Here is a 17,015-nt window from a genome sequence, read left to right on the forward strand (position 1 = left end):
GAAGATCATTTACTGCCCCTTTATTGATCTTAGAGAAATTACAAACCCAGTCTCACATGCCTCCCCCCGGTAGAAAGAAATGGAAGCCTTTCCACGCTGGGGGCGCAGGAATTGGAGGCAGTGGCTGAGCAGGAAAGAAGCTTGGAAAGGGCAGCATGATGAAGACTTAGGACAATGAATAATAGGGGCAGATCTCGCCTATTCGAGTAGCTTCAGGCCTCCACACTTGCCCTGCTTTGGGATTTTTATGTGTGGTCCCGAGGAGACTTGTTTGATTCTTGAAATCTCTAGACAAACTATGGCTGGGCCTCTCTCCAGGGGAACTGTACTTGAGTCCCTCCTTAAAGGGACTGTGTCGGCTTCTCTCAGAGGGACTGCGATGGTTCCTCCCAGAGGGCCTCCCTGGCCTCATCTCAGAGGGACTGTGACGGGTTCTCTCACAGGAACTGCGATGGCTCCTCTCAGAGGGACTGTGACAGGTTTTCCCAGAGGAACTGCGTCCTCTCCTCTCAGAAGGACTGCAACGGCTTCTTTCCAAGGGACTGAGGTGGCTCTTCTCTGAGGGACTGTGACTTCTCTCAGAAATCCTACGATGGCTCCTCTCAAAGGACCAGTGAGATCTCCTCTCAGAGGGACTGCGATGGCTCCTCTCTGAGAGACTGTGACGGCTCCTCTCAGAGAGACTGTGATGGCTCCTCTCCAAGGAACTGCGATGTCTTCTCTCAGAGGGACTGCGATGTCTTCTCTCAGAGGGACTGCGATGTCTTCTCTCAGAGGAACTGAGATGTCTTCTCTCAGAGGGACTGCGATGTCTTCTCTCAGAGGGACTGTGATGTCTTCTGTCATAGGAAATGCGATGTCTTCTCTCAGAGGGACTGTGATGGCTTCTCTCTGAGGGACTGTGATGTCTTCTCTCAGAGGGACCGCGATGGCTCCTCTGAGCAGGATTGCGATGGCTTCTGTCAGAGGGACTGCGATGTCTTCTCTCAGAGGGACTGGGACAGCTCCTCTGAGAGGGAGTGCGATGTCTTCTCTCAGAGGGACTGCGATGTCTTCTCTCAGAGGGACTGTGATGTCTTCTCTCAGAGGGACTGCGATGGCTTCTCTCTGAGGGACTGCGATGGCTTTTCTCTGAGGGACTGTGATGTCTTCTCTCAGAGGGACCGTGATGGCTTCTCTCAGAGGGACTGCGATGTCTTCTCTCAGAGGGACTGCGATGGCTTCTCTCTGAGGGACTGCGATGGCTTCTCTCAGAGGGACTGCGATGGCTTCTCTCAGAGGGACTGCGATGGCTTCTCTCTGAGGGACTGTGATGTCTTCTCTCAGAGGGACCGTGATGGCTCCTCTGAGAGGGACTGCGATGGCTTCTCTCAGAGGGACTGTGATGTCTTCTCTCAGAGGGACTGTGATGGCTTCTCTGAGAGGGACTGCGATGGCTTCTCTGGGAGGGACTGTGAAGGCCCCTTTCAGAGAGACTGTGACAGCTCCTCTCGGGGGGACTGCAGTGATTTCTCTGAGACGGACTGTGACAGCTTCTCTCAGAGGGACTGGAATGGTTTTTCCTAGAAGGACTGTGGTGTCTCCTCTGAAAGGGACTGTGATGTCTTCTCTCCAAGGAACGGCGTTGGCTTCTCTCAGAGGGACTGCGATGATTTCTCCAAGAGGGATTATGACGGGTTCTCTCGGAAGGACTGCGTGGGGTTCTCTCCCTATAGAAGCTGGGGTGGTTATGCTCCTTGTATGTGAGTTTCTCTTTAAGATGTCGGTACCAGGTTCTCTTCACAGGGGAACCAGGTAGGATTCTTCCTCGGGCTTGAACTCTGGTTCCTGGTGTGGACAAGTTCTTAGACTCCTGGCTGAAGGTTTCATTTCTATAGAAGTTTTTCTTTGATCTGCTACTACTGTCCTTTTGTACAGTTCCCAGAGGCTGCCCCACCGAGGCAGTTTGGAATGCAATACCACTTTGGGAATCTGTGGGCTTGGGCAGTCGAAGAGGTCTGGGTTGGAAAGAGTGAGCTCTTCTTGGCTGTTGAGCTGATCTGCACTGGCCCATTCCTCCCCACAATATGTCCTCCTGCTTAATGGTTGAGCCTGCTGGCATTAGCTTGTCAGCTGACCTCTTGTCTCTTTTGATACTGCTTGGTAAGCAATATTCCCTGGCATTTTGTTTTGGATAATAGTTTTTGCTTGCCCACAAATTGTCTGGCCTTGTCCTGTCCACAGGCTTCCGCCCAACAAAAGCTATAACTCTGTGTGCTGTTTGGAATGCCCGCTTTAGGCTCTGAAAAAGCAGTTGCATGAACTTGGGTTGGGAAGGTTTCTTAGGTTGTCTTTTTAAAGAGGCAGTACTTGTCTGAGTTGCTCCAATCCTCTTCCTTCTTAAATGGGCTGGTAATTCCCTAGAGGAACTCTCTGTTGTGGTTCTACTGTTTGTGTAGAACTTTCTGTGTTTTCTAAGTCCTTTGGTGATTCTCTTCATTGGATATTTTGAATCAGAGGTCTTTTTGGTTCTCACTCTAGCCCGTTTTTCCTTCTGAGTGCTTTCAGAGTCACTCTCTGGTAGGCTGTGAACTTCAGTGAATTCATAGTGCCCAGGTGCTCTAGTTTTTGTCTTTTCTACTAGGTCAGGGCTGCTGCGTTGTCCTCGCCTGATGTAGACTTGTACAGGAGCAGGGGACTGGGAAGGCCCAGACTGCAAATCTATTGTGGAAGTAGGACTCTTGGAAGCTTGAGTATAGATTTTAGCTTTCCTTTGTGATGGTGATATAGGGATTCTCCGTATGATGGGTCTATCTCTTTCACGATACTTTGAGATATGGGGTCTTTTCCCAATTCTCAGCCTAAAGCCAAGATGCAACCGAATCTCACCATGGCCTTCAGGAGTGCGTACAAGGTGGAGCTGTGGATAGATAAGAAGATAAGGCCCCGAAGTGGTCTGTAATTTATGATGGCAGTTAAGTCCTGAACATCGGCCACACTGTAGGCAGATAGGGTATTGTAGGACTAGACCTGAAGCTAGAGGTGGAGGCACATCGGGGGGTATTTGACTCCTTAAGAGTTTTGCTGCTATTTTTAGCTGCAGATCTTGTAGCAACTGGAACTGTTCTGAGAAGTCAGTCTTAGCCTGGGAAAGATAATTTGGCTTGACGGAGTGTTGGGACTCAGAAATCCTTGTCTGGGAATCCCTCTGTGAGTCCTCACTTTCTTCTATTGGAACAAGATCTTCTCTATCGTAAAATATGCTGAGGGAAGACTCTGACTTTACCAGGACAGGAAGCTGGCCCCCTGCACATGAGACAGGCATATGTTGAATGACTTCTTGGGATATACCACTGAACCTTGAGTTTGTCTTCTTTATTCTCACTCTAGTCCCAGAGTATTGCTGTATTATGGAAGATGTGGAGCCACGTGTCCATATCCTTAAGGCCATTCTTTTCTTATGACCATGATAAAAAGTATGTCTCTGAATATAGTTTTTGACCACGGAAAGCTGAGAAATAGTAACTGGACCCTTCTCTGGCAGGCTCTGGGAAGCTTCCATCAGTTCAGCTGGAATCCCAAATAAATTCTGAATAGATTGACAGGTATCTGCAGTGGCTCCTTCTGCTAAAGATGTTTGAGAACAAAGCTTCCTTTCCATAGTGGTCCCTAAATTATTCCCCAGCATTAGCATAGTGGAGAGATATTTTCTTGGTAGTCGCTGCCTCCAGGCATGACTCTCCCAGACATTGTGTTGTCTGCCCAGGAAAGACTTGATGAGACCTTTTTGAACCCCTGATTCTGCCTGGAATGTCCTAGATAGTGATCTCCAGCTTTGTGGTAGATGTCTCTGAAGTGAGTTCTCTAGCTCCTCCATTTGCTTCCTCTTAGTTGTCTCTTTAGATATGACATCCACTCCTAGAATCTCAGGACATGGGTGTTCCACAATGTTAGCTGTCTTATCAGAGCTTTGATTATGAAGGGCCAAGGGAAAAGTTAAAGACTGTATCATAGTAGGGTCTATATAGGTCTCTTCAGGCTGCAAAATATCTGTCCCAGGGTTTTTTATATCCAAAGCTCTGGATACTTCCTGTATCCCAGAATCCCAAAATCCTCCTAATTCAGATGCTGTTCTGACAGAGCTTGAAATGAGTGTGGTTGAAGAGTTTTGTAGGAAACTAGAGAAGTCAGTCCCTACTTGTAACTCTTCTGATGTTAACTTCTGACAGTCCCTATTCTGACACACCTGTCCTAGATTCAAATCCTCAGTTTCCATAACTTTAGGAGGCTCTGTTTTTATCACTGTAGATTTCACAGCCTGAAGCCCTTGTTTATGAGTCAATATTGTATGTTCCTCAAATGGAGATGTTTGCGGTGAGGTTAATTCTTCAGATTTCACATGAATACGTGGCCTTGGAGTTAATTCTGCAGGTACTATCAGTTCTTGAAGATGTGGCCTTGGAAGTAAATCCACACAATTTATTGCTTCAATTCCTGATTCTAGGGCTACTCCTATTGGTTCTACAACCTGAGGAATTGGTCCTGGTGCTAACTCCTCAGATTTTACGATTTGAAGGGATGGCCGTGGGATTAATGTAGTTTTTACAATTTGAAACCCTGTCAACTCCACTGTTTCCAAAATCTGGTGTTTTGGCTTTGTGATTAATTTCGTAGATTTCACATCTTGCAAACATGGCCCTGAGTGGTGCTCTGAAGGTCTCACATGTTGCAGTTTTGGAGTCAACTCAATATATTCTACCATTTGAGGGGTTGGCCTTGGTATTGCCACAGACTTTACAATTTGAAATGGTGGTCCAGGGGTCACTTTCACAGATTGAACAACTTTTGGGACATCTACGAGGATTACCTCTTCAGATTGAGCAACTTGAAGCTGTGTCCTTGCAGATTCTGTGACTTGATCTAATGGCTCTGGACTAATCCTCATAAATTCAACAATTCGACCCAGTGGTCCTGGGGTTGTCCCTGTAGATTTCATACTTTGATTCTTTGACTTTGTTAGCCCCATTGATACCTCCCTGTGCTGCTGTGCCTCAGAGGTGAGCTCTACAGATTCTTCATGTCCTATAACTTGACTTGTTTGTTTCAGGGGCACCTCTAAAGATTCCTCCCTTTGTAGCCATTGCTTACAGGTCAGATTTACAGATTCTGGGACTTGATGTCCTAACCCTAATATTATCCCTGGAGATCCCACATGATGCTGTGGTTTGGGGGTTAATTGCAAAGTTTTCTCTACCTGCACTCCTGACTTAGAAGTCAATTCCACAGATTCCGGAACTCGATGTCCTAACCCAGGTGTCATCCCTGAAGCAGAATCTGGGACGTGATGTAATGACTTTGGAATCAATACCACAGATTCTTCCCTTTGCAGTCTTTTCTCAGAGGTCACCTCCACACATTCTAAGTTTTGAGGACACAGTCTTGGGGATCTCTCTGCAAATCCAGTGGCTTGACTTGTTGGCTTTGGGGTCATTCCAAAGAATTCATTTGCTTGTATCCTTGCCTCAGCGGTCAACCCCATAGCTTCTGTAAAGTAATGCTTGAGTTCTGGGGTAATCCCTTCATATTCCACAGTTTGCTGTAGTGGCTTCATATATAACTCCCCTAAATCCTTAACTTGGGGCCGTGGCCAAGAGAGCAATTCCATAGTTTCTAGGATTTGGTAGCTTTTCTCTGGAGTTAATCCTAAGAATTTTGAGCCTTGATCCCTTACCATTGGAGTCAGATCAACAAATTTTGGTACCTGAAGATCTGGCTGCAGCAGCATCCCTAAGGATTCCATGGCTCTACCTGTTAGCTTTGGGGTCAACCCCACAGATTTCTCTACAGTATCTATGCCTTTATGTGCCAATCCTTGTGCCATTTCTGAAGATTCTGTGGTGTGATAAATTGGTATTGAAATCAAATTTGCAGATTTAGGGACTTGATACTTTGGCTGTGGGATCATCTCTGCATATTTTGCAAACTGATGCCCTGGTCTAGGGATTATTTCAGAGGATTCCATGATTTGATAATTTGTTATTGGAGTTTGCTCCCCATAGTTCATTCTTTGAAGCAGTGACCCTGGTGCTAATTCCACAGATTTTATAGTTTGCTGCAGGGACACTGAAGATAATTTCACATGTTCTACGCTTTGCAACTTTGGCTCTAGAGTAAACTCCAAAGATTTCACATCTTGTTGCTGTGATTCTGGAGACAAATTTGAAAATCTGACACTAGTCAACAGTGGTCCTGATGGGAACTTCCTAGTTGGCTCTGGTGCCAACATCATTGATTTCACATTTTGCCATCCTGAAGTCAACTCTTGATCATTTATACCTTGCTGTTGGGCCCCTGGTGTCAGCTCCATAGGTTTTACATCTTGAAAGCATGGCTTCGATGCAAAGGCCACAGATTTAACGCATTGTGACCCAAAACATGATGTCAACCCTGAAGAATTTACACTTTGAGGTTGTGGCCATAGAGTTGACTTCACAGATTTCACATCTTGAGAACATGGCTCTGGTACAAATACCACAGATCTCACATTATGTTGCCTGAGGTGTGAATGCAACTCCTCAGAATTCATACCTTGAGGATACGGTTCTGGTTTTAACTCCACAGATTTCACTTTTTGAAAACATGGCTCTAATGTAAATACCTCACATTTTATGTCTGGCAGCTCACAGGCTGAAATCATTTTTGCAGAATTTGCATCATAAAGCAATGGCTGTTTATTTATCTCCACAGACTTTACATCTTTAAGCAGTGGCTCTGGTAAAAATACCTCAGATTTCATACCATTTATCTGAGGACCCAAAGTGAACACAGGTAGCATGACTTGCTGTGAGCCAAGGTGCGTCTCCAAAAATTGGACTCTTTGAAACTTAGTCCCTGGAGTTAACTCAGAAGATTTCATACCTTGCAAGTGTGGTCCAGGATTCAACAGAACAGATTTTGTACTTTGAGATTCTGACCCAGGGTTTAGTTCAGAGGGTTTCATGCCTTGTATCTGTGGCACTGGATTAAAGTTGATAGAATTTATGAATTGAAATTTTGACTCTGAATTCAACTCAGAAGAATTCATACCTTGCAGCTGCGGGCCAGAGTTGAACTCCTTTGGTGTTATATCTTGAAATTTTGTCCCTGGAGTCAGTTCACATTTTACATCTTGTAAATGTTGCGCAGAGTTGAACACAACAGATTTTATACCTTGAAGCTCTGGCCCTGGATGCAACTCAGAAAATTTCATAACTTGAAATTTTGTCCCTGATTTTACACCCTGCAAGTGTGGCGCAAGTTTGCACTCCATAGAATCTATACATTGCAATTTTAGCCCTCGATTCAACTCAGAAGAATTCACATACTGCACCTGTGGCCCAGGGTTGCATTCCATAGGTGCTGCACGTGGAAACTTTGACCCTGGAGTCAATTCAGATTTTAAACCTTGCAAATGTGGTATAGGGTTGAACATCATAGGTGTCTCACTTTGAATTTCTGTCCCTGGGTTCAATTCAGAACACTTCATACCTTGAAGTTTTGAAACTGGAGTTAATTCAGGCGATTTCATACCTTGTAAATACGGCCCTGGGTTGCACCCAATAGAATTTACACACTGAGCTTTTGGCTGTGGAATGAATGCAGAATTCACACCTTGCAAATGTGGCCCTGGGCTGCACCCAATAGAATTTACACACGGAAGTGGTGGCTCTGGAATGGATGCAGAAGAATTCACGCCTCGCAAATTTGACCCAGGGTTGCACCCACTAGAATTTACACACTGAAGTTTGGGGCCTCGAATGGATGCAGAAAAATTCGCACTTTGTGGATGTAGCCCAGAATTATACTCAATAGAATTTACACACTGAAGTGGTGGCTCTGGAATAGATGCAGAAGAATTCACATCTTGCAAATGTGGCCCAGGGATGCACCCATTAGAACTTATACACTGAAGTTTAGGTGCTGGAATGGATGCAGAATTTACACCTTGCAAAGGTAGCCCACGGTTGCACCCAGTAGAATTTACACACTGATGTGGTGGCTCTGGAATGGATACAGAAGAATTCACATCTTGCAAATGTGGTCCAAGGCAGAACACCTTAGATTTTATACCTTGAAGCTCAGGCCCAGGATTCAACTTGGCAGATTTTATTCCTTGCAACTGTGGTCCAGGGTTGAAATCTAAAGATTGTGTACCTTGAAGCCTTGTTCCTAGGCACAACTCAGAAGATTTCACACCTTGCAGCTGTTGCTGAAGATTGAATTTCATAGATTTTACATCTTGAAGCTTTGTCCCTGTGCATAATTCTGAAGATTTTCTATGTCGCAGATGTGGCTCAGGATTGAACACCATAAATTTTACACTTTGAAGGTCTGGCCATGGATTCAATTTATGAGATTTATTATCTTGCTGCTGCTTTTCAGCATTGAACTCAGAAGGTGCCACACTATGAATCTTTGATTCCAAGGCCAACTTAGAGAGTTTTGCAACCTGCAATTCTGGGTCATGGTTGCCTTCTGTAGAGTTCACTGTCTGAGGCTTTATCAACCCAGATTTCATATCTTCCAACTTTGCCCCAGGATTGAATTCTACAGATTTCGCACCTTGAGGGTGTATCCCTGGTGTTAACATAGATAATTTTCTATCTTGTAACTGTGAAGTTGAGTTTAACCCCAAAGATGTCCTATCCTGTACCTTTGTACCTATAGTCAATTCAGAAGATTTCACATCTTGCTGCATTGGCCTAGGCATGAGCACAGATTTCACTTTTTGAAGCTTTGTTGCTGGGATCACTTCAGAAGATTTCATACCTTGCAAGTGTGATCCAGAACTGAACTCCATAGATTTTACATCTTGAAGCTCTGTCCCCATGATTGAGTTAGAATATTTTGTATCTTGCCACTGTGGGCCTGAGTTGAACTCCACAGATTCCCCACCTTGAAGCTTTGTCTCTGGTGTTAACTCAGATGTCACACCTTGTAACTTTGGACCATGGTGGAATTCTACAGATTTTACATCTTGATGGTTTGTTCCCTGAATCAACTCAGAAGATTCTTCACTTTGTATCTGTTGTCCAGAATTGAAATCCATTGATTTCATACTTTGAAGCTTTGTCCCTGAGATTACCTCAGAAGATTTTATACCTTGAAAGTGTTGTCCAGAACTGAACTTCATAGATTTTACATCTTGAAGCTTTATACCCACGATCAGATCAGAAGATTTTATATCTTGTAACTGTGGGCCTGATTCCAGCTCTACAGATTTTGTATGTGGAAACTTCCTCCCCAGGGTCAAATCAGATTTCTCACTTTGTAACTCTGGACTGGGTTTGGATTCTACTGATTTCACACCCTGAAGCTTTCCCCCTGGAATCACTTCAGAAGATTTCACACTCTGTAAGTGTGGTCCAGAACTGAAATCCGTAGATTTAATGTCTTGAAGCTTTATATCCATGATCAACCTAGAAGATTTCAAATCTTGCAACCATGGGCCTGAGTTGCATTCCATTAATTTCACTTCTTGAAGCTTCGTCTTCAGTATGGACTCCGAAGATTTCACTCCTTGCAACTGTGGCCCAGGTTTGAAGTCTGTAGATTTGACACCTTGAATCTTGGTCCTTGTGGTCAAATCAGAATATGGGATATCTTTCAATTGTGAACTGGGGTTTAACTCTATAAACTTCATGTCTCGGGACTTTGTCTTAGAGTTCAACTTAAAAGATTTGACACATTGCCATTGTGGCCAAGAGTTGAACTGCTCAGATTTCATACCTGGAAGTTTTGTCTGATGAGCCAATTTAGATGATTTCATGCTTTTCAAGTGTAGTAAGAAGTTCAGCGCTACAGTTTTATCACTTTGTAATGGTAGCTCTTGGCTTAATACTCCAGATTTCACCCCTGAAAACTGTGGCGCTTGTGTAAATGCTGGAGACTTCACATCTTGCAGCTGTGTTCCTGGGCATGCCTCCAAGGGTTTCACTTTGTGCAGCTGTGGTCTTGGGGTCAACTCAGAAGATTTCACATCTTGCGAATGAAGCCCAGGTTTGAATGCCATAGATTTTATATCACAGAGCTTTGATGTTGAAATTGGGCCACATGATTTCACACTTGTCAACTGTAGCCCAGATTTCAAATCAATAGGTTCGAGCCCTGGCAACTGATGTTCCTGGAGTGATGTCAAAGGTTGTATACTTTGGAGCTTTGGCCTTGGAGTCAACACAGATGACTTCACATCTCTTAATTGTACTGAAGGTTTCAATTCTACAGTTGTGACAACTTGAGATTGTGAACCACATTTTAGCACAGATTTCACACCTTGGAACTCAGGTCCTGGTATCCACTGCACAGAGTTCACACTTCCAAGCTGTGAGTCTTGGTTTGACTCCATATCTTTTACACCTTGAAGCTGTGGCTCTGAGGTTGACGCCAGAATTTTCCCTTTCTGCAACTGTGGTCCTTGGGACATCTTAGGAGTTTTCACACATTGCAACTGTGGCCCAAAGTTAAACTCCACAGGTTTTGCACCTTGAAGTTTTGCCCCTAGAGTCAATTCAGATGATTTTACACCTCCCGACTCTGTGGAGGATTTCAACTCTGCAGGCTTGACACCTCGAGATTGTGAATCAAGATTCAACCCTACAGTTTTTACACCTTGGAACTCAGGTCCTGATATCCACTGCACAGATTTTGCACTTCCAAGCTGTGAGTCTTGGTTTAACTCCACAGTTTTCACACCTTGAAAATATGGCTCTGAGGTCGATGCTGGAATTTTCCCTTTTTGCAGCTGTGGTCCTTGGGACAACTCAGGAGCTTTCACAAAGTGCAACTGTGACCCAAGGTTAAACTCCATAGATGTTACACTTTGAAATTTTGGCCCTAGAGTCAGTTGAGATGACTTTACACCTCCTGACTCTATGGAAGATTTCGACTGTCCAGGTTTGACACCTTGAGATTGTGAACCAAGATTTAACCCTATAGTTTTTATACCTTGGAACTCAGGTCCTGGTATCCACTGCACAGATTTCACACTTTTAAGCTGTGAGTCTTGGTTTAACTCCACAGTTTTCACACCTTGAAGTTGTGGCTCTGAGGTTGATGCCGGCATTTTCCCCTTTTGCAGCTGTGGTCCTGAAGACAACTCAGAGGTTTTTACACACTGCAACTGTGGCCCACGGTTAAACTCCATAAGTTTTGCACCTTGACGTTTTGGCTCTAGAACCAATTTAGATGCTATCATATCTCCCAACTGTATGGAAAGTTTCAATTCTGCAGGTTTGACACTTTGAGATTGTGACCCAAGATTTAACCCTACAGATTTTAGACCTTGGAACTCAGGTCTTGTTATCCACTGAACAGATTTCATTCTTCCAAGCTCTAGCTCTTTGTTTAACTCCACAGTTTTCACACTTTGAACCTGTGGCTCTACAGTTGAGCCCAGGGGTTTCACTTGGTGCAACTGTGGTCCTGGGGTCAACTTGGGAGATTTCGTACTTTGCAACTGTGGTTCATGTTTGAACTCTTTAGCTTTTACATCTTGCATATTTGATTCTGGAGTCAATTCAGATGATTTTATACCTTTCAACTGTAGGTAAGACTTGAGGTCTCCAGATTTTATACCTTCAGATTTTGGCTCTGGAATTAACTCCAAAGACATTACACCTTCTGACTCAGACCCTTTCTTTACTTGCTCAAAATTCACACATTGCTGCTCTTGTGAGTTTACAGATATCTGACCATCCTGTTCAGGGTCAAGGGTTAAATCCACAGGTGCCATCCCTTGAAACTGTTGCTTTAGGGCTAAATTCACAGATTTTACTTCTTCAAACTCTTCTCCTTTGGTTACATTCACAAATTTTACCGCCTGCCTCTTTTGCCATGGGGTCAACTTTACAGGTTTTACACATTGCAGATGTGGATCTTGAGTCTCCTTTATAAATTTTAAACTTCGAAGCTTTAAACATGGAGTAATCTCCACAAATTTCATATCTTGCATTTGTGGGACTGAAGTCAGTTCTTCAGGTTTCACACTTTGTAGCTGAGGCCTTTGAAGCGTCTCCATAGATTTAACCCCTTGAAGCAATGGCCCTGGTGCAAAAGCCATAGACTTCTCACCTTGCATCTTTAGCCCAAGTTTTAATTTCGCAGCTTTCATATCTTGCAGCTGTGTACCTAGGACCAACTCCTCAGTTTTTAAATCTTGAATTCTTGAACATGGAGTCAACTCCACAGATTTTACACCTTGAAGCTCGGAATCAGGGGTGAATTCCACAGATCTGACATCTTCTGTCTGTGACCCTAAGGTTATCGCCACAGATTTCCCACCTTCTAGCTGTGGACTTGGAGTTATCTCCATAGATTTCATATTTTCCAGGCATGGTCCTGGAGTTAGGGTCACAGATTTCGTATCTTCCAGCTGCGATCCTGAAGTCAGCAACTCAGATTGAAGCTTTGAGCCCGGGGTTACCTCCTCAAGTTTTACACCTCCTGCCTGTGGGATTAACATCATAGATTTGACATCTTCCAATTCTGGCTCTGGCGTTAACTGCATAGTTTTCACATCTCCCAAATGTGGCCCTGGGATTAATCCCGCAAATGTCATATCTTCTAGCGGTGGCTCTGAGGTTAGCTTTTCAGATCTGAAACCTTGAAGTTTCAAGATTGGGCTCCACTCCACAGGATTTACGTCTTGTAACTGTGGTCTTTGTATCAATTCAGAAGATTTCATACCTTGTAACTGTGGTTGTCTGGTCAACTCAGAGTGATTTACACTGGGCAACTGTGGCCCAGGAGTCAACTCCGTGTATGCTGCATCTGGCATTTGTGGCTCTGAGACTAATTTATAGGAAACTTCAGCTTCAAGGCTTGGTTCTTGGTTGCCTGCTACATATTTTACACCTTGAGACAGTGGCTCTGGTACTAACAACTCAGGCTTAACCCCTTCCCCCTCTGGCCCTGGAACCATTGTCACAGGTGGTACCCCTTGCATCTTTGGCCCTGGGGTCATCTGTAAAGCTTTTACACATTGTAGCTGTGGCCCTGAGTTTAACTCTAAAGATTTCACACCTTGAGGTTGAGTTCCTGGTACTAAATCAAAAAATTTGACATCTTGTAGCCGCAGCTCTGGGTTAAGCCCTACTTGTTTCATACTTTGAGTTTCTGGAAATATCTTTGCTAATTTGGAATCTTGGAGCCCTAACTCTGGAACTACCTCTATAGAATTCACACTATGAAACACTGATCCTGGAGTTTGATCCCCAGATTTGACACCTTGCAGCTTTGGCCTTGAAGTCAATTCAGAAAATTTGATATCTTGCTGCCATGGCCCTAGGTTTACTTCCTCAGATTTTACACTTTGAAATGGTAGTTCTGAGGTCGATTTCACAGATTTCATGCTGTGAAACTGTGATCCTTCAGTAGACAGAACAGATTTCATATCTTCAACATGTGGCCTTTGGCTTGACTGCAGAGATGACTCTGGTACAAAACCTAGAGACTTTATATCTTCGAGCTGAGCTCCTGGTGTCAACTGCATATGTTTGAAACTTTGATGCCTTGGCTCTGGGATCAAATCAGAAAATTTGACATCTTGCAAGTATAGTCCTGGGCTTAGTTCCACAAATTTCACATCTTGAGGTTGTGATTCTGGAGTCAGCTGTACAAATTTGACACTTTGATGTGTTGGCTCTGGGATAAAATCTGACAATTTGATGTCCTGAACTGGGGAATCTGAGGTCAGTTCATCAGATTTCACACCATAATGTGGGGGTTGTGAGATTAATTCTACAGGTTTTTCGCCTTGAAGAAGTGGTCCTGGAAATATCTTTGAAAATCTGACACTTGGCAATTGTGGCCCTGAGGTCAGTCCGGAAGATTTGACACTTGGCTGAGAGGGGCCTATATTTAAATCCACAGATTTTACACCTTGGAGCTCTTCCCTCTTAGTCAAATCCTCCAATGGCATACTTTGTAGCAGTAGCTCTGGCATCATCTCCTCAGATTCTACCACTCCTATAGTTGACTGTTGGATTAAATTCACATATTTCATATCTTGCAACTGTGACTCTAGATCCAACTGCTTAGACTTTTCTCCCTGGAGCTGTGGCCCTGGGGTCAGGTCCATAACATGTGGTTTTGGTTCTGTAATTAACTTTTTAGATCCTATCACTAATGGAGATGACTCACTGGTTAACTCCATAGATTTCAAATTTTGCAGTAGTGGCTCTGATTTCTCATATTGCATGCCTGGTCCTAGAGTCAACTCCAAAAATCCTGTTTCTGAATGTGGTGGTACTGGGATGACCCCCTGGGTCTTATCAACTTGAGGCAATGCCAACCCCACAGTTTCTTTATATTCTGACATGGGGGGTATCTCTGACAACTCAGTAACTTCTGAACATGGCCCTAGATTGCAGTGAACAAATTTCATATCATGGGGCTGTGGCTCTGTGGTCACCCCCTCTGATTTCACACTTTGCATTTCTGATCCTGGTATCAAATCCAGAGATTCTTTTGTTGTGTGTTGTGATACTGGAGTTTCCCCCATTGCTTTTCCAAGTTGGTGCATTGTCTTAAGAATGTCTCGGAATGATACTGAGCTCATCTCCACAGATTCTGAAGTTTGGCTCAGTGGCCCTGGGGTAGTTCCTAAAGATGGTTGTGTCAACCCAATAGATTTTTCCACTTGGTGACAGGTGTCAGAGGTCAACTTTGCATCTTTTCCTTGATATCCTGGTCTTGAGATCATCTCTAAAGATTCTGAGGCTTGATGCCATGGGGTCAATCTTTCAGGCTCTGTGGCTTCATGATTTGGTTTGGGGCTCATCTCTGCAGCTTTTACTTCCTTAAATTGTGTCCCTTTGGTCAATTCCCCATATTTCATACCTTGCACCTGTGTCTCAGGAATTAACCTCCTACATTCTACCATTTGAGGAGTTTTCACATCTTCAAGCAATAGTACTGGGGCTACCTTCTCAGATCTGACATCGTGTAACCATGGCTTTGGGGCCAACTCTGCAGATTTTGTATCTTCCGTTGGTGGTCTTAGGGTCAACTCCACAGTGTTGAAACTCTGTGCGTGACTTTGTGACCCTGAGGTTGTGCCCACAGATTCCGTGACTTTATGCTGTGGCCCTGGCATCATTTCCACAGTTTCCATAACTGCATGTTGTGGCCTTAGATTCATCTTTTCTGGTTTTGTGGCTTGATGGTTCAACAATGTGTTCATTTTCACTGACTCTATGACTTGATATCGTGGTGTTGGAGTCATTCCCACTGATTCTATATGTGGATGTGATTTGTTAATCATCCCCATAGAATCCATAACTTGAAGCAGTGCTACAGGAGTTACTTTCTTATTATCTGTGACTTGATTCAGTAATCTTGTGGCCATCCTCTCTGATTCCATAACTTGGTGCTGAGACCTTGGGGCTGCCTCCATTGATTGAATGACTTGATTTGGTGGTTTGGGGGTTATGCTCACTGTTTCCATGGTTTCCATTGGTTTCACAACTTGACTTGGCAGCCGTGGGAACAAACCCGCAAATTCTGAATGTGATTCTGGGATCATCCCCATTGAATTTATGACCCGAAGTAGTGCCAATGGAGTTACCTTTAGGCTATCTTTGACTTGATATGATAGCCTTGGGGTCAACTCCACATTAGTCACTTGTGTCTTGTGCTGCTGTATCCTTTTTTCTGGAAAACCTATGACCCTCTTCTGTATACTAAGCTCTGGCACGTGTTTTGCATCATTCTTCAGTAAAGGAGTTTCCTCTTGAATTACATTAACTTCTAAACTTCTTGGAGGTAGAGTGCCCATTGATGTAACTAAAGGCTTGGATCCAAGGATTTGGGGGCCATCCCCAGGTTGTAACTGCTTATCTGAGATAATTGACTGTGAAAGTTTTGTTTCTGTGCTATTTGATCTAGATCCCACTCCAGCATTCACATGGAACTGAAATGATGGAAGGTCTGAGGATTTGTTGTTGATATTTTGCTCAGTGTTTTGATAAATGGGCATAGATAACTGAGTTTGGGGTTTCTCTGATTCAGCGACTCCTGCTTGTACTTCAGTTATATAATTCAGCATTGCCCATGATTTCCTCAAAGGTAAAGGTGCTGTTTGTTGCCGCAAAGCAAAAACCTTCCGAGACATATGTCCTTCTAGCTCCCTTCTAACTGAAGGAGAGAGATTGAATGTAGCCCACCTTGGAAGTCGTGGTCTCTCCTTGGAAACAGAATTTGGCTCATGATCTGATGTCAAATGACTCTTGCTCATTCTCTCATCATTTTTTTTCCTTTTTTGTTTGCAGATATTTAGGGGTTCAGAAATGGAGTCGATAAAAGAGCTCTGAGGTTGTAAGGGTGAAAGATCTGCCAAATTCTGAAAAAGTTTTGATTTCTGGGGCTCTGAGAGCTGAAAAGGAGGCAGGGTTGTGCCTTGATTCCTGAACACAGATGATTGCTTTTTGTGGGAAATAGGTAAACTATGGCTCTGGAATTCCCAAGTTGTTCCTTCAGAACAGACAGGAAGATGAGACAGACTGGAGTCACTGCATGATGAACTAAAGGAGATGCTGTGGTCAGTAGAATGTTTTGCTTTCTTATAGTCACAACAGCATAGAACAGTCTTCTGAGCCACAAGAACAGTGGTGGTAGAGGAAGAAATCATATCCTGTGATTCAGGCAAATCCTGTTCCATAAGCATTGATCTAAGAAATAAAGAGAAATGTTTCAGTTTGCATTGAAATAGGAAAAGGAAAAATAATGGCCATTTCAAATGCAAAATGTTTTTGGCCTGAAGGAGAATTTGAAAAAAAAAGTTTCTTTCCCCAACATCAATTACTTATAGAAATAATTTCTCCACCAGGACAAAGGGAGGAAACTGTTCCCATTCCACCCAGAAATGATCCTTCCACCAGTTTGAACCCCGAACTTCCCCCACAGACAAAATGAACTCTCTCTTCTCCCTCTCTCCCTCCCTCCTTCATTCCCTTCCTTCCTTCTTTTTAAAACCTTTACCACCTTCAGTCCCCACCCAG

General features: G+C 43.8%; 1 protein-coding gene across 2 annotated transcripts in view; it reads right to left on the bottom strand.

The window, feature by feature from the left end:
- Positions 1-4: 4 nt before the first annotated feature.
- LOC129468335 (glucokinase regulatory protein) overlaps positions 5-17,015 on the bottom strand; it is an 83,066-nt gene continuing 66,055 nt past the window's right edge. Inside the window, exons 5-9 of one of the 2 annotated variants that reach the window (XM_055253751.2) lie at positions 7,891-16,685; positions 7,066-7,638; positions 1,387-6,567; positions 854-1,314; positions 5-685 (exon numbers count right to left, since the gene is read on the bottom strand). In XM_055253751.2, the coding sequence (XP_055109726.2) occupies positions 167-685; positions 854-1,314; positions 1,387-6,567; positions 7,066-7,638; positions 7,891-16,685 (15,529 nt within the window). In that variant the 3' untranslated portion in view covers positions 5-166. Of the gene's footprint in view, positions 16,686-17,015 lie in introns of both variants that reach the window. The other variant, XM_063623831.1, reaches the window with a different exon arrangement.

Source organism: Symphalangus syndactylus, chromosome 18 (genome assembly GCF_028878055.3).
Source record: "Symphalangus syndactylus isolate Jambi chromosome 18, NHGRI_mSymSyn1-v2.1_pri, whole genome shotgun sequence".
NCBI classification, from domain to species: Eukaryota; Metazoa; Chordata; class Mammalia; order Primates; family Hylobatidae; genus Symphalangus; species Symphalangus syndactylus.